We start from the raw sequence: 23703 nt of genomic DNA, 5'->3' as shown, positions 1-23703 counted from the left end.
TCTGACTGCTTTAGATTCAAAAAGCATATGTACAGCATGTATGTCTAATTACCCATCACAGCATATGAGTGCAAGCTACAGTAGTGTGTGTGTGTGTGTGTGTGTGTGTGTATGTGTGAGAGAGACAGCCATACAGAGGCATTGTGTGTGTGCTTGTGTATTCACCAGCGTGTGCTTTGTAGACGAATATCTGAGAGTGTGATGTGGATTAGAGGAGTAATTGGCAGAGTCTATGTACTGTCATGTCCCGGCAGGCTGTTTAGTATTTCGGCGTGTTTGCCGTGATCTGAGAGTCTGTCTCCAGGCCTGATCCTCCTTTTCCACCCTCTCTGACTATCTGAACATCAATTGATTCTGTCTGCTAGTGCTATCCACTCATTGATCAGTTTGCTGTTTAACTTGAGTAATCTTGAACTTTACATTATCTGTGAGGATGTTGGAGAATGTCACAGCTGAAATCCAAAACTGGGATCTCGAAATGTAAATCAGGACGAAGAGGAGTGTGTTTAACGCTTTCGCAGGCGTATGCATGGCACGTTATTATGGGAAAAGTCGACCTTATCTTGGGCCGTGGCGGTGTAGATCGCGGGCGCCCCCTTTCGGTCGCTACTTCAACTGCACGTTTTACTAGAGGTACAGATGAGGGAAGCAACCAGTTGCGTGGAAAAAAAAATAAACCCCCACCAAAAAAGGGTCAGTTTAAATGACAGCAGCGGGACAGCGGTTTTTGCAGGGCAAACCAGTCCAAAAAAATAATAAATAAAAACGACGTTTTGACATCTTTTTTCATTTATTTTATAACTCTGATAGGGGGAAAAAACACCATCACTGTTTAGGAATTGTAAGAAGGTTAATGGAATGTTCGAGAGTTCTGAAAAGAGGAAAAATACCCGGATTGAGCTCAGAGAGAATACATTCGGCTGGAGGAAAAAAAGTGAACAAACTGTGAAAAGACCCTCCTCCGCCACGTCTGAACCTGCCCTGTCAGTTCCTTTCAGCTCCAAACGCGCAGAAGAAGCCGGAGGAACGAAGGAAGCTTTAATTAATTAACGGTACAAGCAAACAAGGAACTTTTTTACACTTTGTTTTTTGCCCCTCAGTTCTCCGAGCAGACGGAACAGCTGCTCGCTCAGCAAGCGCAAAAACCAACATCTACTGTTCCGCCTGTGTAATATCCTCCAACGTCTGCTGTTATTTAAGGGGTTTGTTTATTCTGTCTTTTCTGTGATCGCTCTCGGATATAAAGCGAAGTTTCCGGAGGACGCCGTTCGGTTTACGGTTTAGATGTAAGAGGATTTTAACGTTTATTTTAGTGATGTATAGGCCGTGAAGAAGCCTGGTCACAATTTAATGCCCTGTCAGCAGCGCGACTGTATGGAAAATTATTTTGACGTCGGGATTAGAGTGTCAGAAGAGGGAGCTTTATTAAAAAAAATACCATGGTAACCTTGTTTTCCGCCAGAATACCTTGTCTACTACAGTTATTAATACTGTAAAATCTAAATAAATTCTCATTTAGTGTTATCTGTCATTGATTAATTTCTTTTAAGACAGAAACATCACAGTTTTATCATAGTTACTGTGGTATTTTGGAAACCTCTGGTTATTACCACAGTAATTTTTAAAGGCAGCCGAGAATCATTTTATTTTTTTCATTTAGAATATTGTTGTTCTATGAGATGGGATGTGGCTTGGATCCCGGGGCCTTGAGCCGAGATTCCTGAAGGCACTGCTAATGTAATACTGATATAGATAGGTAAACAGTGCTTGAATGTATGCCAGTGATATAATTAAATACAATAAATTAAAATTAAACCATTTTGGAGAGTCTCCAAGTGGCTGGTGTCCTGAAGCCATACAGGACCACAATCCATCCTCAGGGTTCAGTACTTAAACATCACTTAGTATTTGTAAAGGTAGATGCAGTAAAAACGTGCACTAAAATAGGTCTGTTTTTTAATACATTGAATATTTAATAGAATTACGAAAAGTTGGTGATAACAGGAGCTGTATGTAATTTTTTTGATTGTACAAAAGCATAAAAATGGTATAATATGTTTGTAGATATTTAAGAAACATGCTAAGTTCAAATATTTGTTTCTCCAATATGATGCAGCCATTTATTCAACACTGAAATGTGTGTTTTGTGTCAGAATGTCTGTTTTTGTTTTGGTCTGTGTGATTCCGCCCACTGCCTTTTTACCTAATTGTATTTCAACACCCCGGGTTGCCAGTTGGTGGAAAACTCAGTGTCTTGCAGCCATGAAAGCTAGCAGACAAACTGGGGTCAGAGATTGCAGATTCTACTCCATCTAAAAAGCCCCGGCTCACCAACTTACAGTGCAAGTCTTGTCGCCATCCGCAGCATCGAGTCTGAAGAGGAGGGGGCATGAGAAACAGTGCTCTCCAATATTTTGAATTTGGTCTGCAGAACTCATTTCAGCCGCTAGCTGTCAATGTTACATACAGCACCTTTAAGTATTTGGAAAAATAAAAGTGTTTGACATTTCAGAGGTGGAGCAAGTAGATAAACATTTTATTCTTTTGAATTTGGTGCGGCAATTAATTATCTAAAATATAAACTGGAATATGTTGTATAAAGTAAAAGAGATCAGTTCAATTTTCATGTTGACTCTACTTTTTAGAATTTGTGGAATGATATATTAATATTTCTCTCTCTTTTCTCTCCAGTCCTGCAATGGTGCCCATTTCTCCTGTTCCTCGTCTGTTTCTACTAGTGTTGGCTCTGCAGAGCATCTGGTCATCTGCTCCACAGGAACAGAAAGTTCAAAGCTCGCCTCAGCCAGAAATCTCCAGCTTACATCACCCCACCTGGAGCCTGGGGCTGCAGCTGTATAGGTCGCTCCGCATCAATGGTTCCCAGACCAACACCTTCATCTCCCCACTCCTGTTGGCCAACTCCCTGCTGGCTCTTGAGGGTGGAGCTAAAGGATCCACAGCAGGCCAGTTTCATGATCTCCTGAGGATCACCAAACACGATAAGGCCGTTGGAGAAGCTTTGACCAAGGCACTGAAATCTGTGCGTGACGCTAATGGAACCTGCTACACATTGCACAGTTCCTCCGCACTGTTTTCCAAACAAGTCCCAAGACTGGAGAAGAGCTTTCTGGAGAAGCTCCAGATCCACTTTGGGTTGCAGCATGTGGCCCTGGAGGATGCACAGAAACAGACTGATATGGAGAAGCTCCAGTCCTGGGCTAAAAGTGGGATGGATGGAGAAGAGACAGCAGATCTGGAACTGGCACTGGAGACCAAACCTGGAGCCATGATCCTGGCCAACGCACTGCACTTTAGAGGTGAGAAAAATATGTTGGAAACTAGTGGAGCTGGCTTCAAATAATGCTAGAAGAACACACTTATATTCTAATATGATATTGTGTTGAGTTACATAATTAGGTTAAGGAAAGTTTTTTTAATCACTGAGTGCAAATAACATATAACAGGACATATCAGGGCATATCATGAAGACAGACTAAAAAGCTTCTGTGAATAACATGCTTTAGGAACAGCCATTAGACACAGTTAAAAAGGTATGGCTTGTCTACTGTACCTAGGGGATCAGGATAGTTGTGTCTAATCTTGAAGCTTTATGGTCCATTATGTGTTTGGACTTTAGCCAGAAGGCATTGCAAAATTCATGGTCTCATCCTTCGCTTATGCACTGTAAAACCTGGCTTTACTTAAATGGTCTGTGGGAAGTGAGTACTATTATTTTCTATAATTTGAGCTCTTAGTGATGTTTTCTTCGTGAGTTAATCAGTGTTTTTGAAAGAATTGTAGACATGAAAGATTTCTAGACATGTGCATTGTAAAGATTATATTAAGTGGTTAATATCCAGTTCTGTAATCAGATAGGCAGATTGATGTTCCAAGAGCACTGATGTAAATTCTGATAGCCCTGGGATTTAAATCATGAATTCAAGTGGGATTTGAATTATTGATTCAGTTGATTTGTTTCAGGAATGAAACAAGAGTCTGCTTGTATGGCTGCATTCCACTTCGCTTTTAGACACACACTTCTGAACTTCCCTAAGCACTTCCCCTCGGGATAATTCCTGCTGCTATTTTGAAGTGCTTTTCACTTTGTGAAGTGGACGAGGGAAGTTTATATGGGCAGACCCTTGACCCCTCGATTTTGACCTAGTCTACACAATTCCATAAACCACAACGCAACATGACTGTGACATCACCGCAGATAGCGCTTAATTTACCCCACCCCAAACAACTCTGATATATGCATTCTCTTTTCAGTATTTAAACAGCCCAAGCATACCTATACATATATTGTGTAACATAATCAATTACATACATCTGATTCAATGAGATGCGAGGGAAGGACATTAAAAATATTTAAAAAGTGGAACGTCACTGAATCATTTATTCAAGTGATTGCCATGTTGAGTGAGTCACTGAATCTTTACTCAAATGACTCACTCGCAAAATGATGTAAAATGCAAAAAGATTCAATGAACAAATCTTTTTGGTGAACTGATTCAAAAAAGTCAGTGGGATTAATCAAAATCCCCACCCCTATATATTATTCTTATTTATTTTTGATTAACAACTAATTCATCGAATGCAGCTCAAATAATTTAAGGCAACCATTAACCATTTTAAAAACTCAAACAATACTTTTTACATTTTAGTTTTTTTCAGTTCCAGTTTCATTACCAATTTCAAGGTCATCGGTGAGTTAATACAGTTATCAGCTCATGCTGTATCTAAAAAAGGCATGAAGTGATATTTGAGCCAAACAGGATCAGACAGAGTGGTCATAGTACCGCTGGGCTTCCTCTCTCTTGCGTGCTGGAGAATTAGCTAGTACAGATTGTGCTGCTGCTTGATAAATGAACTAGAAGCAGTTGCACGACTGATGCTGAAGGTGAAAATTTGCTTGGAGGATAAGGAATCACACTTTAGGGGGTGTGCAAAGCATACACACACGTCTATGTGTGTGATTGTAGTGATTTATGTTGCCGTAGCAAATGCACCTGTAAAGTGCAAGTGTTTACTTATGTGTCTGTTTGTATTTGTGTACTGTATATACACACCTCTTTCCATTCACATAGTGAAGTCTGATTTATTTTAGCGAACTGGCATTTAGTGAACAAATTGGTTGGAATAAATGATTCATTATTTCAATACAGTTTTCTTTACAGTTTCCAAACTAAATTCAAGTGATTTACGGTCTGAACTAAGTATTTAATAAAAGCATCGGTTCAAAAGAATGATTCTTTTATAAATCAGACATCATGCATTCTCCTTCACACCCAGCCTGCAAGGTTGATGACAAACCATCTCCAGAAGAGCCTATGTATCTTCCCGGGAGAGGTGGTGTGTCATCTTAAATAATTAAGTAATGATCGTCTGCATCTCCTGTCCTCCAGTGAGTGGCTATATTCTTCATACAATACTATTCTGCTAACTTCTCACAGTGCAGTATATCCTGTATACTGCCTCCTATTAAAAATTATATGAATCTGTATGCAACAATGAATTGGGTACTGCATTATTGTTACATGACTATCACTTTGGCATTGTCTTTTCATCTCTGAAATAAATATGGTTATTCAAATCCATGCATGCAGAAATTTGCATAATATGCATGCACAAAATATATATTTTTTTGGTCCATATGTATGCATTTAGCAGACACTCTTATCCAAAGAAACCTATAGTGCATTCAAAGTATGCATTTTTATCAGTTCATGCGTTCCCCATGCGAGTCGATTTAAATTTGTGTCAATCATATGAGCACAGTGGTTCAATGTGTAAAAGCTTGCATGGTAACTATTAGGCCAAGGCACTGATTTAGTATTTTTAACCCTGAACCCATAAACAGGCATTTTAAACTGAAAGGAAATTTTTTTGACATGCTCAAAAGAGGGTAGTTTTCTTGACTTATTATTATTATTGAGCTGTAATAGTAATATTGTTTTTGCACAAAAGCCATGCAGTACATGCAGTACCCTGTTTAGTCAAATCAGAGACAGTTCAACAATACTTAAGTTTCTTGTCACTTCCAAGAAGAGATGTTAAATATGCTTGAAGGGCTTAAAATTAGTTTTTAACATGCCGGTGCTATATGCTGTTCTACTTCACTGGAGTTCTGTCTCTCTCTCTTTTTGTGCATTGTCTCACCCACATGCTGAAGTCTTGTTCTACTCATCGATTTCTTTGTCTGAGTAATACAGGCAGGTGCTTTGATCCTATTTTAAACACAGAGCGATGGGAACGGAGCGGTAGGAGGAGAGCTTCTCTCTACTACCAAACGCAACAGGAAATAAAGTTTGGATTGATTTTAGGCTGATAAGCAATCTAATTAATTTCTTTTGTTTTATGTTTTGACTTAATTACATTTTTTTTCCATCCCGTTCGCAAGCAAAAAGCGGGAGTCGGTGGAAGTTCATTAATTCAGTCGATGAAATATACAAATTAGATCAGACAATAGATTGGGCCCTGTGAATGAGATTATTGAAATTGAATTCATAGTTTGGATTTATAATTTAAAGGCAGTCAGTAGTCGCACCGCTTCAGGGTTCTATAGTAATTCATTTAGTCGCCAGTGTAATATTAACTTTGTCCGAAAGCTTTTTCATTGTCTCTCTGATGGGTCGTTTGTGGACTTTTACTCTTGGTGTTAATCTGAGAGCAGTTTTCTCTGTTCTCCTGAAATCTGTTCAATCATGCATGTGCCTGCTCAGACTTTTGAGCCAAGTGGATTTGGATTGTAGCTTTTAAAAAAATAAAATAAATAAATAATAGAGATCATTTACTTTATTTATAACAGTAATAATGTAAGTAGTTATAATACTGTATCTATATCTATATGTGTTTATTTATATGTATGTGTATATACTCACTGAAAAAGTAATATCCTCTCACTTTCAACTAATTTAATTTACATATACCAAAAGTCACAGTGAGTATCTTGTGTCCACTGGCTGCTTTAAGCACTACAATGCATCTCATCCTCATGAACTGCCAGTTCTTTCTGTGACATGTTACTCCACTCTTTGACCAAAGCACTTGAAATTTCTTGAACACGTCTGAGGGGACACATGGTTATATGTGGTTTTCCACTCCAAGGACTATCAGCTGTCCTTCCTGTCTCCCTGTAGCACTGTCTCAGGCGTCTTACATTGCAGTTCATTGCTCTGGCTACATCTGCAGTCCTCATGCCTCCCTGCAGCAGGACAATGGCATGTTCATGCACCCTTTCCAATAAAAAACTGTGAAGCTTAAATGGATTTTACAAAATTATCTTTAAAATGCAGTACTCTAAAAAAAGACAGAACTTTTTTGATGATATTCACGTCTGGAATGACTATAGTAGGCTTGGCTACCGTCCTCTGGTGCATGTACAATTCATAATTCCAAGTACGCTGCAACAAATAGCCAGGCACCATGGAGAACTGGATTGGAGCTCACATCAGGAGGCAAATGGAGAGCCACAGGTGTGGAGTGAAGCAAAGACAGAGGTGCAAGATAAGAGAATTTTGAGGGAATGGTCAAAGGCTTTGAAGAGAGAGAGGGGGGAAGAAAAAGGTTACTGTAGACCGATTCTTGGTGTGTCCTGGTGGCAGACACCACACTAGCTCATAACCTCAGCCTTTGTGCTCTGTACAGCAAACCCCAAAAACAAGCACACACACTTCACCCCCGAACAGCAGCCCTGCTCCGAGCACCAAAGGATCCGGGGAGAGAAGATGAAAGTGCTTTAATTCACAGTGTTTTAGCTTTATTGTTTGTGGCTCGGTTATTACTGAAAATGGGCATGAGAGAGCCTTCAAGATGCAAAACCACACAATAGCTGCATTGTCTTTATGCTCTGTAATTAATGAAGACGGTATGAGTGTCTCTCTCTTGCCAATGCTCATTGGGTCGTTCTGTTTCTCTCTTTCAGTCACAGAATCTCCCAGGATGTTTTCTTTCTTTTGATTGCCAGCCAAGACCGCAGTGACAAGAATCCTTGTGTGGCATTTCAAAAACTCGCATGGCAGAATTCCCCTTTTAGCTCGCAGTTCCAAGATCTTTGCCACCCCATAATAACTGACAGATACCATGCCATGTGTTTTGAACTTTAGGCTGATCAAATTTCATCCCCCTGTGTAATTATTGAAATCCAACTGCTCTGGCTCTTGGCTTGCGTTCACAAGCTTAAAGGGAACTGCTAGCATACCATTGAGGCGCATGCAAAGCTTGGCACGGGGCCGAATGAAGAGGCTTGCTTTCCCTACACAGGATCAGGTGTTTCTCATGATAAATGACAGTCGAGCGACTCATCTCGGGTTTATGAAATGAGGCTTTTTTCTTTAAAGAGGAATTCTACCCTAGTTTCTGTCTCTTTGTTTTGTTTATTTTCAGGTTTTGTTAATGGTATTCCTAATTATACGTAAGGAATATGTTTTGAATTCCTCACGAGGAGGATGTTTAATGCTGAAAGCAGTGGTTTTGGGACTAGGAGTGTTTAAAGGTGATTATGGAAATTTCATCTTGGGTGGCACATTCCTTTTTAAGGCACAGCAAAACTGAGGCCTGGATAAACTGCAGCTATAAATACAGAAGTGTGATCAGGTGACTCTGATGAGAAAGTGAAAAACTAGCACCAAATTAAAAAGGGGTTAGAGATCCTTCTAATGCTGGTAAAATATTCAAAAACCCCAAAATATATATTTTGAATATATAAGCCACATTTATAAATGCATGAATGCCATCGCATCAGATAAAAAATATCAATCAAGTGGCATTTATTTAAAAAAAAAAAAAAAAAAAATATTCCTGTGATAACAAAGCATTTAATTGAATATGAAAGTGGCACATACTCTAAAAGTAGCTTTAATAATATCCATGTTCGCAGTTAATGTAAAAAGCTGTGCTGATGGTGACTCAGCTAGGACACCTGTGTGACACATTTTTAGTGAACAAATTTGCTAAAAATGTCCTTGGGACATTGTAAAATTGTAAAAATGTCTAAAAAAAATTGAAAGAAAGAAATTCTAGCTTAATTTTGGCAGGTGCAACATTCAAATTGAGTTGCAGTGGCCGCTGAATGTCTTATGTGTCTCTTCTGTCCTGTTCAAGAGCAGTGTACTGCTTCTGGTGCCGCGAAATACAATAACACGGCCTGGCTTAACCCCATATTGTCTTGCAATCATCCTTAGTATTTGATTTGACTTGATACTGCTTTTTTCGCGCTTTCTTTCTCTCTCATTCTTTATCTTTCTCTTGACTAATCCAATAAGGTCAAAAGACTGTGGAAAAGAAAATGTGACTGTAATACTGCTAATAGTCTCTTTATCGAATCTCATCTTTGTCAGTGAATTTAATGGGTGTAATGGGCTGTAATAATATGTCCTGTGCCTCTGCCTCCCCTGCACCCCTCCTCTCGCCTTTTCTTTTATTTTTGGTTCTTTTTTCTGGCATGGTGTCTGTAATATTCCTTTGTACGGTCTCATCAATGCCTCAATGTATGTCAGAACCAAACAGTCTGTCTATAAGATAATTGTACAAGATGTGTTCTAATAGTTTGCGTCAACTCAAAATGCTTGTCTGGGTCATGACGTCTAAGTCATGTTCATCAATTCACTGTCCACATGTGTTTTTTGTGGATTTTTCTGTTTGTAGGATTTTGGGATCGTGGCTTTTACCATGAAAACCAAGATTTGCGTAGCTTCTTCGGTACAAAATACACCAAAGTTCCCATGATGCACAGATCAGGTAAGTTCCACCAGTCATTGAAATACACAATAAAGGCATCCAAACTACCAAATGTTTGTTTTCCCAGGTGTATACCGTCACTATGAGGACATGGAGAACATGGTACAGGTGTTGGAACTGGGCCTGTGGGAAGGGAAGGCCAGCATGGTGCTGCTTTTGCCCTTCCATGTGGAGAGTTTGTCTCGGCTGGACCGTCTGCTGACCCCGGATCGGGTGGAGAAGTGGTTGGAGAAACTGAACTCCACAAGTATGGCATTATCCCTCCCGAGAGCCAAGATAAGCAGCACGGTCAATCTACAGGTAATAGTCTAAATATTGTACATATCACTTCCTACACAGCCGTTATGAGTGTGTGAAATAAAATTTGAAAACATTAAGTTATAGATAAATATTCTTAACATACAATGTAGATAAGACTCATTTAGAAAGCTAATGGAAGATATCCAGATATGACATTAGCATAATGAGAACAAACCATAGGTCATAGATTATTCTCATTCAGTGGGAAAGCTATTTTCCTTTTAATGGAAATTGTGTTTGCACTGAAATTGCAGTCAGGCTTTTGAATGCGGTTTTATGTGTCTTAGGACACTGAGCTATGGTCTTTATTCTTTAAAACATTCCTCAGTTATGCATTGTAAGTACTTCCAGTGCCTTCTTGTGCTGCTCTCTTTTTGAACACTATCAGGCTGAGAGTGTTGCTTTGTTGACCTCCAAACAAGACGCAGATTTTTTCATCATAAAAAGGACAAGATGTTATCTTTTGATGAATATGTCCTTTAAATTCACTAAATATTTGGTATGTCATGTTAATTTTAAACCATATTTAATCACATTTTAGGTGGCAAAAGCATTATTTTAATTTAAACTAGATTTTATTGCTTGTCTGTGTTCGACTGCCAGGGCATTGCTTTCTTGAGTTCTCTTAAGCCTCGTTCAGACTGTCAGTTCAAATCCGATTTTGTGCATATCTGAATGGAATCCGATCTAGATGACTGACTGTCCACGCAGTGTATCACAACTGTTTACTTTTTATGTGGCGTGAGAATTTGAAAAAGCTTTGTTAAATCTGATCTGACCAGTCAGACTGAAAGGATTTCCAGGAATGATATTTGAATAGGATTCCAAATCACACATATGAATGTAGTTCGAAACAGATTTGCAAAAATCGGATTTCATGTAGTTTGTTGCTGATCTAAATATGATTGGATTTGCACAAAAAGTGGATTTGGGCTGACAGAGGCAGGTGTTTTAGGTGGCTGGTAGGCATTTCTATGAAATTCTGGTCCCTATATATAGTGCAGGTCCTGCCATGTGAGTCTGATAAGTACTGTCGTTATCTAACACCTATAGTGTAGATTTACAGAAGAGTTCAAAAGTTTGGGATTAAAAAACAAAAAAATAAAGATCAAGTAATTGTTAAAGTATCACCATTTAAATATTAAGCAACACCATCATAAAAAACAAGCAAAACAGAATAATTTATTAAAGATCATGAAACAATGAATTGTATATTAATCATTCTGAAAATTCAGCTGTACATCACAGCAATAAATAAATTGTAAAAATGTAGAAAACAGTTTTTACATTAGTAAACTGCACACACGCACACCCTAAACATTCATGCAAATGTAATAACAAAGAAATTAACATAACCGCTTCAAAATGTGAATTTTTTGTATGGGTGGGTGTAATTTACATTCTAGAGCAAAACGTCCAAGTTTCGTCAGTTTATGTCTACCACAGACCTTGTTTTTCTCATAAATTGAAAAACCCCATTTTAAAAACCCATAGTAAAACTTGAGGGATCCCCCCATGGTGTTTTAGTCTCCCGGGTTTGAACATCACAGCTGCAGTACTTTTTGGTGTTGTGCAATACAGACCTCAACAGATAGTCATCCTATAATTGCATGCCTGTGATCCCTCTTAGTGTTTCCCATACAAACTAATGACTCTCCTGGCATCCCAAACATTTGTGCTCCTTCAAGGCCTGGGCCCTCAGAGAGATGCCATGCTGGGTTAGAAGCTCGGCAAGAGTCTCTCCAGCAGCTCGGCCACAGGAAACAGCCTGGACTTAGCAAAGAGTGACAGAGTTTTAGAATAGCACAGATGGTTCTGTCTGCACTGCTGAACAGATCTGGATTTGGACGACAGAGAGTGACAGTGACTGTGGCGGGCTTGTTTGGGCTGTTGAGTTCAGTTGATGAGACCGTGTCTGGTATGATTGGCTCGTGGGTAAGCACATTTGGATTCTTTGGTTTCTTGCAGTGGGTGGATATGTCAAGCACGCCTTCGTAGTGCTCTTCTCGTGGATCGCGGAGGTGAAGTGTTTTGGAGCTTGATGAATGATTTTGTGACACATGCTGCTGGCTTTCCTCTCTCCTCGCTCACCTCGGTCTTCTTTCTCCTTCCTTGTCTCTTTCCTGTCTCCCTGCCTGTTCTTCGTATTAGTCTTTTCTCTCTCTCTAGTTACCTCTCCATCCTCCTTCTCTCAGCGTCTGACCTCAACTCATCTATCTCCTGCCCGTAGTCCACTGGTTCCTCCCACTCATCTTTCGTCTCCCTTTCTTTATTCATCACTTTATCCATCACCTCAATCTCTGTGTCTGCCCTCTCATTCGCTCTCATTTCTAGCTGGTCAGAGTCCCTGTAGCTCATCTTCTGTCTCGCCCCTTTTTTTCTCTCACACTCATTCTTTGTCAAACTCTCATATTCCCTCTTTACCTCTTTTTAATATTTGTGTGTCTTCTTCTTCTTCTTTTCTTTCACTTTATATATATATATATATATATATATATATATATATATATATATATATATATATATATAAACATATATATATTAAATAAATTCAATGCACACAGACTGAAGTAGTTTAAGTGAAAGTGAAGTGAAAGTGACGTGACGTGACATACAGCCAAGTGTGGTGACCCATACTCGGAATTCGTGCTCTGCTTTTAACCCATCCAAAGTGCACACACACTGCAGTGAACACACACACACCGTGAACACACACCTGGAGCAATGGGCAGCCATTTATGCTGCGGCGCCCGGGGAGCAGTTGGGGGTTCGGTGCCTTGCTCAAGGGCTCCTCAGTCGTGGTATTGAAGGTAGAGAGAGCGCTGTACATTCACTCACCCCACCTACAATTCCTGCCGGCCCGAGACTCGAACCCACAACCCTCGGATTGCAAGTCCAACATTCTAACAGTTAGGCCACGACTTCCCCTGACTTCATCACTTAAGTCTTTAGTTCTTTTAATTGTGATGATTTTGGCTCACATTTAACAAAAACCCACAATCTCAACAATTTAATTACTGCCTCAGTTCGGCGTGGCATGGAGGTGATCTGTTTGTGGCACTGCTGAGGTGGTATGGAAGCCCAGGTTTCTGCATTTTTTGGTCTCTTGTTTCTCTTTTTCCTCTTGACTATACCCCATAGATTCTCTCTGGGGTTCAGGTCTGGTGAGTTTGCTGGCCAGTAAAGCACACCAACACCATGGTCATTTAACCAACTTTTGGTGCTTTTAGCAGTGTGTGCAGGTACCAAATCCTGCTGGAAAATGAAATCAGCATCTTCAAAAAGCTGGTCAGCAGAAGGAAGCATGAAGTGCTCCAAAATTTCTTGGTAAAGGGGTGCAGTGACTTTGGTTTTCAAAAAACACATTGGACCAACACCAGCAGATGACATTGCACCCCAAATCATCACAGACTGTGGAAACTTAACACTGGACTTCAAGCAACTTGGGCTATGAGCTTCTCCATCCTTCCTCCAGACTCTAGGACCTTGGTTTCCAAATGAAATACAAAACTTGCTCTCATCTGAAAAGAGGACTTTGGACCACTAGGCAACAGTCCAGTTCTTCTTCTCCTTAGCCCAAGTAAGACGCCTCTGACATTGTCCGTGGTTCAGGAGTGGCTTAAGAGGAATACAACAACTGTAGCCAAAGTCCTTGACACGTCTGTGTGTGGTGGCTCTTGATGCCTTGACCCAAGCCTCAGTCCATTCCTTGTGAAGTTCACTCAAATTCTTGAATCGATTTTGCTTGACAATCCTCATAAGGCTACGGTTCTCTCAGTTGGTTGTGCATCTTTTTCTTCCACACTTTTTCCTTCCACTCAACTTTTTGTTTACATGCTTGGATACAGCACTCTGTGATCAGCCAGCTTCTTTGGCAATGAATGTTTGTGGCTTACCCTCCTTGTGAAGGGTGTCAATGATTGTCTTCTGGACAACTGTCAGATTAGCAGTCTTCCCCATGATTGTGTAGCCTGGTGAACTAAACTGAGAGACCATTTTGAAGGCTCAGGAAACCTTTGCAGGTGTTTTGAGTTGATTAGCTGATCGTCATGTCACCATATTCAAATCTGTTGAGATAGTGAATTGGTGGGTTTTTGTTAAATGTGAGCCAAAATCATCACAATTAAAAGAACCAAAGACTTAAACTACTTCAGTCTGTGTGCATTGAATTTATTTAATACACGAGTTTCACAATTTGAGTTGAATTACTGAAATGAACTTTTCCACGACATTCTAATTTATTGAGATGCACCTGTATATGTGTGTATGTGTGTGTGTGTGTGTATATATATATATATATATATATATATATACACACACACACACAGTGGGTACAGAAAGTATTCAGAGCCCCTTAATTTTTTCACTCTTTGTTATATTGCAGCCATTTGCTAAAATCATTTAAGTTCATTTTTTTTCCTCATTAATGTACACACAGCACCCCATATTGACAGAAAAACACAGAATTGTTGATATATATATTTATTTATTAATCGCATCAAAATAAGTTTTTATTTACATAATATATGTGTGTGTAGTGTGTATATTTATGTATATATAAATACACACTCATAGCATATAATTTTTAAATATTTACATGTATTTAGATCTATATATTTATATTAATATAATTTAAATCATATATAAATATATTTTATATATAAACAACATTTTTTCTGAAATATATACTTGAATGTGTGTATTTATATAATATTAATATTTTGTTAAATAAGAGATTACTCAATTTGAGTATATTGGTCATTTGGTAATAAAAACGATATTTTTATTTAATAAAAAAGAAGAGTTTGTCCCTGTCCCTGAATGGTTGTCCATCCTGTCGAATTGAGGAATCCGCCCTTTAAGAAAAGGCTGTCCCTTTTAGTGACATCACAACAACAGATTTTTTTTGTTGTTTCTTCAGTGGCGGGAATCTGTCCGCACGCACGCAGATTTCTTTTGCTCTGTCACAAAACCAGACGCGCTTGCTCAGATACACGCTGCTCTCGCCCGGAGAAAGTGCGCATACTGCGGAAGGTCAGGGCCCCGAAATATCGTGCTATAAAGCGATTTAGAAATCGCGCACGCTCAAATCATGATTTTATGACGATTTCTATCGCACAGCCCTAGAATGAACTGGCAATGAACAGAAAATAACTCGGGCTTATTTAATTATATATATGATATGATGTTATTATGTTATGACTTAGACATTTTTACATATATTAACAATATTATTATTTATTTTAATAGTAATTGGCGGCCTACCTGCAATACCATCGCGACCCACTAGGTGGCCGCGGCCCACAGGTTGAAAACCACTGTCATAGATAATTGTATTTTCTTTCATTTAAATTCAATCTGTCTGTATGTATGTCTGTCTGTCAGTCAGTCAGTCAGTCAATTTAAATGAATGTTTATATATAAATAAGCAACCTGCCTGATCAGTCTTTAGAAATTAAACTGAAACAAATATTCCTTTTCAGTTTGATTAATGTAAATATGAAGAAGTCGTTAGGGTTAAACATATTTCCTTAATATCTAAAGTGCATAAGTTAATTCTTAGAGCCCTAAAACTCTTTGTTTTTCCCTTATATTTTGTGCTGACCCCTTGCACTCCCTTGTGGCACCCATAGGTCCCCAGAGCCCATTTTGAAAACCCCTGCTGTAGGGTCACTGTCCCTGGGTAATGCTGCAGGCAGATGACAAACCATCTAAACCACAAGGTTGATTTTATCCTCGTGGTGGACAGCAGATGTCAAGTCAAATATGTCAGTAGGAGTCCAGTGACAGAGAAGGGTAAGAATTCAGAGAAGCAGAGGTTAAAAGACACAGATAGAGTAGAAAAAAGGTACAACAAAAATGACAGTTGTTGAACTAGACAGGTCAAGTGGGGCACAACCGTTCCCAGGACGCACAGAGAAGTGAACGGTCGCTGTAGTGCGCAGCAGCATTTTATTAAAGTCTTGTAATGTCAGGCGAGAAATATAAGCGCCCGCATGCCATGTCCGCTTATGCAGCTCTGCTCAAAAGAACAAGATTTTGACATTAACATGAGCGGTAAGGATGCCCAAGAGAGACCTAGAAGCTTGCTTTAAAAGAAACCCATCGACAGCCCAGACATGACTCCCTTTTTTGGACTTGCTGTGTTCACATAAGTGATGCCCCAGCGTGCGGAAAGAGGCTGAAAAGTCCTGCCACGGCTGCATGACATGAATAGAGCTGTATTACTTCTCTGACAAGTCCTCCTGCTGCTCCCTCGCTCTCCACATCTCTCTGCCCTCTGTCTGTTTCTCTGCGCTTTCATGCTCTCATCTGGCTTTTTATTTTTTCTGCCACACATACACACTCTCTTTCTTGTAGTATCTGAAGAAATATCACCGTAGGTCAGAGACACTTGATTCCTCTGCTTTTATATGGGCAGTGACAGAAGAGGCGCGCCGAGTACAGCTTCCCTCTCCCTCTCCGATCGGGTCAAAGTGAGCAAACACAGCCTCCATCTCGAAGCGTTAATAGCGTTTCCACCTTTTATTTTTCATCTCGCCTCAGAGCCTCAGCCTTTCAACATGGCCGCCCGATGCTCTGTCACTCTCAAGTCGCTCTAGGCCTTCTGTCACACTCCCGCGTGGACATCTTCAGTCTCAGAAGGAGCTGCCATTATCCTGATTTCCAATCCGTGCGCTTGCGTATGCACTAATGTAGCCGTGCTGAGTGGCTGTGGGGCAGGATGACCCAAATTGGACTGACGTGCAGCTGAAGAGGTGAGTGGTTGTGAGGGAGGTGGAATGGGGTTGAGTGCTGGAGAGAAAGAAAGAGATGGGGAAAGGGCAGGAGAATGGACGAGCTGGATAAAAATATCCGCTCTGGTGGTGAGGCAGCGGGGCCAGAGCTCAGGAACGGTTAGTGCCAGGCGATAGCGGCTAACAAGAGATTGAGTCTGGACTCCATAACGAGCATAAGGGGTCGAGGGGTCACCGTCTGCCTGATGCCTGGCAAACACACACAGCCAGACTCACTGACCTTAAGAGTCTGACGCAGTGATACACAGAAAACACTCTCACTCTCTCTCTCTCTCACTCACTCACTCACTCTCACACACACACACACACACATAGCATGCCAAGGTCTGTGGATGCCAGTGTGGCTGTAATTGGATTGCACAGTTCTCTGTGTGTGCCAGAGAGACAGAGGGAGTCAAGCTAACATACACACACTCATTGATGAGGTCATGAAGTGGATGTGGTGTGTATGCCAGGACTTGGGAAAAGCCTGTTGTGTTTTAGACAAGTGTTTTACAGCGCTGTACCACAACGTGATAAAATGCTTATTTGTTATCTAATACAAATATTGACATATCCTGTTTATTATGTATAATAAAATATAATTTATTGAAGTTTAGAACCGGCTTTCTTAAAACCTTCATCGCATTTGCCAAAACCAAGGGAATTTATATTATTATTTGTCATAAATATTTCTTGCCAGCCATGAAACTGTATTCTATTAATTACACTAATGGTTCTTTTAGTGCTTCTGATGAAAAAAAATGGAAATAAGACACTGTCCTTTTTTTTTTTTTTTATTTATTTTTATTTATTTTTTTTACTGCCCTTATCAATCTGGCACCACATGATGAGATCATTTCAGTTGTCAACAGAGCAATTTAGAAATAGATTTAATTACTGTATTGCAAAAGACATTTTAATGAGGTACAGAAGTGACATGAATGCAGTCTAATAATTAGCCCTAAATATTTTAAATAAACAAAAATAAACACATTAATTATTTTTATGAAATGACCCCTGAAATCATTCATCATTCATTCATAATTAAAAAAAAGTTATATCATCAGTTACTCCAAAGCCATTAAAACTGATGAAACACATACGAAAATATTTTTAATGAAACCTAAGAGATTTCTGTCCCTACATTGGAAGTCTATTGCATCAAAACACTGATGCTTAAAGTTCATAAATATATCTATATAAATGGAGGGGTTTATTCCAAGACATGATTGCTTCATATCATGAACAGATTTAATTTAGGCTTTTGTTTACATATAAACATTGATCAAGTCACATACATAGAGCACATCAAATTAAACATCACTCAGGTTTAATAAATCTTTATTTGTGTTTTAAAGATGAATGAAAAGATCTGTGAGTTTGGAAGGACATGAGTGAATAAATAATACATTTTTAGGATGAAGTAACCCTGATGAAGTAACTGTTTATAGATACCAAGTTTTAGTGCTGTAAAATGATATTTGCCTTAAAAAATTATGTGTGATTTCTCTTATAACAGTTATTTCTGTTAGCAGACTCCTGATGGCCACCCTGTGTGACCCTTACATTATGAATCTTTCAACTTAAGTTGGAGGCTCCCCCTGGGGGAGGGTTCTGTAACTGCTTCCATTGATTCAGAAGTGTTTTAAGTTATAAGAATCTCATTTAAGCTGAGCCTCAGTGGTTGCACAAAAGAAATGATGTCGTATTGAGTATATATCGTTTATAACATAAGTTCTGTTAATAAAATCAAATATTTTGGAAATCATTTGCTTCAAATCTTGTTTTCCCAGCACTGTTTGTCATTAGCATTTTTAATGAAATGTCAAAGCTGCTGACACACTAATTCTTCAAATTTAATATATCCAGTTCATGTTAACACAGCTCTGTTTCTCTTGCAGTTGTTGTGATTGTGATTCCAGGAAGCTGATAAACAGTGTGAAGTTCTTTGTGACAGAGTGTGATGCAAAGGATAAGCAAAAAAAAGAAAAAAATAATAATAATATTGTGTGTGAAGAAGAAGGGGACGAAAGTGAAAAAGAGAGAGAGAGAATGTAAATGAGACATTGACAGTGATAAAGAACTCTGCCACTGAATAATATCCAAGACGTTTTGTGAAAGGCAAACTGACTGCCGTGATGCTGCAAGGCTGAATAAAACAGTTGCTGGAGTTGCTCCATGTGCTGCTGCTAGGCCATCTCCAACCCTTACAGTCCCATGCACCATCATGTTGTATAGAAAATGCAACATGCAGTCGACTCCAGGGCTGTTTCTTCTTATGCGTTATTCATGAGCTGTATGTTTTTGTAGTTGTGTTTATTGGTGTATGCGCTTGAATTATGCTACAGTATAATGGAGAGTTTGCCTAAAAAAATTGGAGTGCAAGGATAGGCGGTATTTGGAAAACTTCGGCTTGAGAAAGAAACAGACAGGAAGAGAGAGTGAGAAGAGAGGAAAATAGAGACGCTCCATTTCCACCCAATGAGCAGCATTAGAGCTGAACCATGTTTACACAGCCCTCCTCCTCGCTCCATCTCTCTCCCTCTCTCGTTTTCCTCCATCTGCCCATCACATTTACTGCATTAGTTGGGAGTCTGTGTGCCATATTACTACATGATATTTATTAGCCTCCTTTCATCTGTTTCCAGTGCAGAAACTACTGTACTCATCTGCAGACCCATCATTCAGTCCGGCTGCCTGCTGGGCATGTCTTTTCTTTGCAAACGTGTCATTAATTCATTTGGGGCTCACTGCACCTAGGGAGGTTTTACCTGTTCCCCCTTCGGGGCGTCCTGTGAGCTCCATTGGATTTTGTAGAAGTGATACCAAGCTTCACTAGCTTCAAATGACTCAAAGCTAATAGCTGTGTGGCATCTTGGAGATCTGGATTAAGTGAATATGCGAAATGAGCATTTTTTGGACCGTCGGGCCCCGGGGGCTTCTAGGGTGAACGCTTGCACGACGACAGCCCACGTTGAATATTTAAACGCTGATTGTTTTTAAAAATTAAGTGACATCCAGAGAGGTGCCGCCATCCCAAGGAGAAAGAGCGAGATGGAGCGAGACAAAGAGAGAGGCGTTCTATTTATAGAGACTGTCACAATGCAGGCTGGGAGATGTCTGCTAATGTTGCATGTGACTCTAATTGCTGGAGACAGCATTGTCGTAGTAACACACGGTGCCATGTCATGGTTGTGGCAACAAGCTGCTTCAGGTTAAGGCTGCATGGCCAAGGTGCGGATCTGTGTCTATAGTGCCGGAAAACATCAAAGTTACAATGGGAAAACTGGAGAGGTGCAAGGAAAAACCCTCGGAGACAACAGAGAATTAATTAAAGGGAAATAAATTCACCCCATGCGGTGTCATCCTGAATAGCAAGGACATACAGCCATGAGAAAGGCCGAGAAAGCCTCAGGAGACAGAGAGGAAAGACCGTCACTCTTCCGAACATAAATACAAGCTTAGATACAAGCCTGGACATTCAGATCAGAGCGGGAAAAAGACAGGGAGCACATGAGAGCAGGTGAGAGAGGAATTAAACAAGTGGCGGATGGTCAGATGAGGGATGAGGATGCCACAGAGGTGGCTGAGCGGCCGACAGGATGAGGAAGTGATGGAGGAAAGAGGTAGGAGAAGGAGAATAATGGATGAGGACAATAGAAGTGCATTAGTGCAGGTGTGTGCCGAGGCTGTTGAGAGAGAGAGAGAACCGCAGAGGGTCGAGCAGTGTTAGCTCAGGTGACAGCCTCCTCCACTTCTCTGCCTCATTATCAACCTTTCCGTCCATATTTCTCATTTTCCACCTTTTTTCCCCTTTAACAACCTCTGATTCAAATCACTATGCCAGCGCCTGGGTTTTGCACCCATTCGAACTGAATTGAGAATGGCTTTAAATTGCTGAATTCGAATTTAGGTAGCAAACAAGATGGAGAATTACTTCAAAGTCCCTTTCAAAGAAAAGCCAGTTCACTCGGTGGCCATATTTGCAATGCCTCCGGGCGGCTATTTTAGACTTTCAAGACCAACTCCTGTCTACTTGAATGGGAAAATAGTGAAATCTCAAAAACTGATTGCCAAACTCACATTTAAATAACATTTTTCGAATTAGAAACAAAACCTTGACATGAACTGTCCCATAAATATACTTGTGCTCAAATAGCATATATTTCATATTGGTCCAGTGGACTGGGAAAAAATTTATTTCTTAAAAAAAAGGACTTATTTTAACTTAAGCAAAATGCCATGTCATGTGCGAGACTCTGCACAAAAGTCAAAGATGTCCTTTTACACAGAAAAACTTTGGGAAACCAGCAGAACCAGTGGAATGCAAAAACGTGTTTTGTCTGAACATCCCTTTATTCTGCTGAAAGTGCGGGTTGCGCTTACCGTCTTGGTATATACAGTATATACTGTAATTTTTAAGTTATTAACTAGAAAAGCTAATTTGACCAAGCCTTGCTTTAAGTGTAAAAATAAAAAGGTTTATAGAACTTTTCTTCTCCCAGAATGCATTCGTTTGTTGAATTGCTGTTCTGTCGTTCTAATGAAATCAAATTCCAATTTAACTTCCTGTCAGGTGAGGACAATTCAATTAGATTTCCAACTTATTCACTGATTTGGAGCCAATTCTTTAATTCTGAGTTTTGCACAAATCTAGCTAGCACGCCAACTCAGCCATTCCCAGTGAGCTTGCATCGTTTTTGCAACAAGATAGAGTGTGCATGCGCTCTGTTTTAATTACAATAGTCATTTAGGCGAGAGTGCTTAATCATTCAGTTAAAGCACTTGCAATTCGGTCTCGGCTTTCACAAACACGTTGGGTGTCTCTCAATCTTCCCACAGCAGTTCACTTATTATCTCCTCTTCCTCATTTCGCCATCTCCCTCGCAGTCTCTCATTCTCTATGCGGGTAACTGTCGTTTATCCAGGATCTCATCCAGGGGGAATATAAACTACCTGTCAGCGAGCATCTTTCTGCCAAATTCATATCTGAAAGGAAAACAAAAGCGGGCCGAGGTCAGAGAGATCTTTTTTAAATTATTCATAAGCAGCTCTCCCTCGGCCACCGTCTTCAGCTCCTGTCGCATGCTTTGTACCGCCCGCACCGCCAACAAGGGCATCTGTCATGCCTTTAAAATAAAGGGGAGACAATGAAGAGGGGAAACAACCAAATTTTTGAAACATTATTGATTTACAGTGACACTCTTTATGTTTTGCTTTCATTTGTCCTTTCTACCTGTCTGAAGAGGACCGGTCTATGTGTGTGTGTGTGTGTTTTCCATTTCCAGCACTAGGAGTCATAAAAGGGCATGAATGTTTAATTTTTCAAGGTCTCTATTGGCTCATATTTGAGCTTTTCCTTTATGTAGTTTGCATAATTGATTCGCACCATCTTAGTCATTTGGACCAGAGAAGGATTTTAGGATCCTAGTGTTCACCTTCCTTCTGAATCAGAAATCATTTTGTATGAAAATACATTAAATTCTCTCTGTTTTCGTGCACTCTTTTCCTCTACTTCTGTTTTTTCCCTCTTTACTCTCTCTCAGAAGCAGCTAGCCGCATTAGGCCTGGTAGATGCGTGGAACGAGACATCAGCTGATTTCTCCACTGCATCAAGCTTGGGACGGGGGAAGCTCCATTTGGGAGCCGTGCTGCATTGGACGTCCCTCGAGCTGGCCCCTGAGTCCGGCAGCAAGGACGGTATGCATGAGGATGAGGATGTGAAGAAGCCAAAAATCTTCTATGCAGATCATTCCTTCATTATACTAGTTAGGGACAGCAGCACTGGGGCATTGCTCATGATAGGTGCACTGGACCAGACTGATGGCCCTGCAATTCACGATGAGCTGTAGAACCGAAATACTTCACCTTCTGGCAATGACAGTCGGCTGAAGAGCCAAAATGGCTGACCTACAGCTATTGACAATAAACTGACTTATCCACTGCAAATCCACTGTCTTTCACCTACTGGCCTTATGTTTTGTGCTGACACATGTTACATTTTACTTGTATTACAGATATGAAAGAGCTTAAGATAGGATGTAATTAAAGTTATATGTAGACCTGCACTGAATCTGCACACACAGAATTCTGCAGAAAGCATTGCAGATTTCTACAGAATTTGAATGTGTTCTGCAACTTTGTGTTAATTAAATGTTTGGGTTAATTTACTGAATCTTTAAGCTGCATGTATAAGTAAAATGGTCACAGCTCTGTTGAAATAGGGTCACACACAGATTAAAAATGTTTAATTTATCGGTTTTGGTATTTTAATTTTGCATGCTGACATATATTTTTTATAACCCTTGCTGTCTTCTATCATTCACTTAGAGTTTATGTTTACACAAAAAAATGTATATTACTGTTAAATGAATATATATTTATATATATATGTGTGTGTGTGTGTGTGTGTGTGTGTGTGTGTGTCTGTATAAATTAATTTTATATATATATATATATATATATATATATACACACACACACACACACATATAAATTATTAGTCACTTCCCAAATGATTTGGTTTTATTTTGTATTTGTTTTATATTTTAGTTTTTTGTTTGTGTAAATTTTAAATACAATTTTTATCAATGCCATTTATAAGTGATTGGCCATAATACAAAAAAAAGGCTTATCCGTATCAAAATATTGATTGGTAAATAAAAACAAATGGTGCAACTGCACAAACTGAAAGATTACAAAAGGGAACGTTTATTATGCAATTGTTCTACATAAGCTATCAAACTACAAAAACATAGACTTGTTGCTAAAAAAATGCCTATAAATGACTGTATATTAGTATTTTCTAGCCTGTTTGTATTTACTTCAACAATTAGGGGTTGTTTTGGGTCAAATTAAATGGATTGAAATTTGAATTTAATGA

At 39.5% G+C, this 23703-nt stretch overlaps 1 protein-coding gene across 3 annotated transcripts; it reads left to right on the top strand.

The window, feature by feature from the left end:
* Nucleotides 1–726: 726 nt before the first annotated feature.
* Nucleotides 727–23075, top strand: serpinh2 (serine (or cysteine) peptidase inhibitor, clade H, member 2). Of its 3 annotated transcripts, none has more exons than XM_019074939.2 (5): nucleotides 727–1052; nucleotides 2692–3317; nucleotides 9649–9741; nucleotides 9809–10041; nucleotides 22367–23075. In XM_019074939.2, exons 2-5 carry the CDS (start codon nucleotides 2699–2701, stop codon nucleotides 22670–22672), a joined length of 1251 nt encoding a protein of 416 aa, XP_018930484.1. In that variant the 5' UTR covers nucleotides 727–1052; nucleotides 2692–2698; the 3' UTR covers nucleotides 22673–23075. The 3 variants fall into 3 exon arrangements, with proteins under 3 accessions (XP_018930484.1, XP_018930490.1, XP_042582936.1); XM_019074945.2 differs by lacking the exon at nucleotides 727–1052 and adding an exon at nucleotides 1059–1202; XM_042727002.1 differs by lacking the exon at nucleotides 727–1052 and adding an exon at nucleotides 1064–1286.
* Nucleotides 23076–23703: the final 628 nt, after the last annotated feature.

This window comes from Cyprinus carpio, chromosome B7 (assembly GCF_018340385.1).
Source record: "Cyprinus carpio isolate SPL01 chromosome B7, ASM1834038v1, whole genome shotgun sequence".
Lineage (NCBI taxonomy): Eukaryota > Metazoa > Chordata > Actinopteri > Cypriniformes > Cyprinidae > Cyprinus > Cyprinus carpio.
The sequence above is the reverse complement of the archived record's forward strand: the minus strand, read 5'-3'. Positions and strand labels throughout refer to the sequence as shown.

Bases quoted from the DNA above. Each gene is read 5' to 3' on its own strand.
- serpinh2 (XM_019074939.2), top strand. From the start codon at position 2,699: ATGGTGCCCATTTCTCCTGTTCCTCGTCTGTTTCTACTAGTGTTGGCT. The intron at 9,742-9,808 runs GTAAGTTCCACC...TTGTTTTCCCAG, and splicing joins TCCCATGATGCACAGATCAG to GTGTATACCGTCACTATGAG. The intron at 10,042-22,366 runs GTAATAGTCTAA...ACTCTCTCTCAG, and splicing joins GCAGCACGGTCAATCTACAG to AAGCAGCTAGCCGCATTAGG.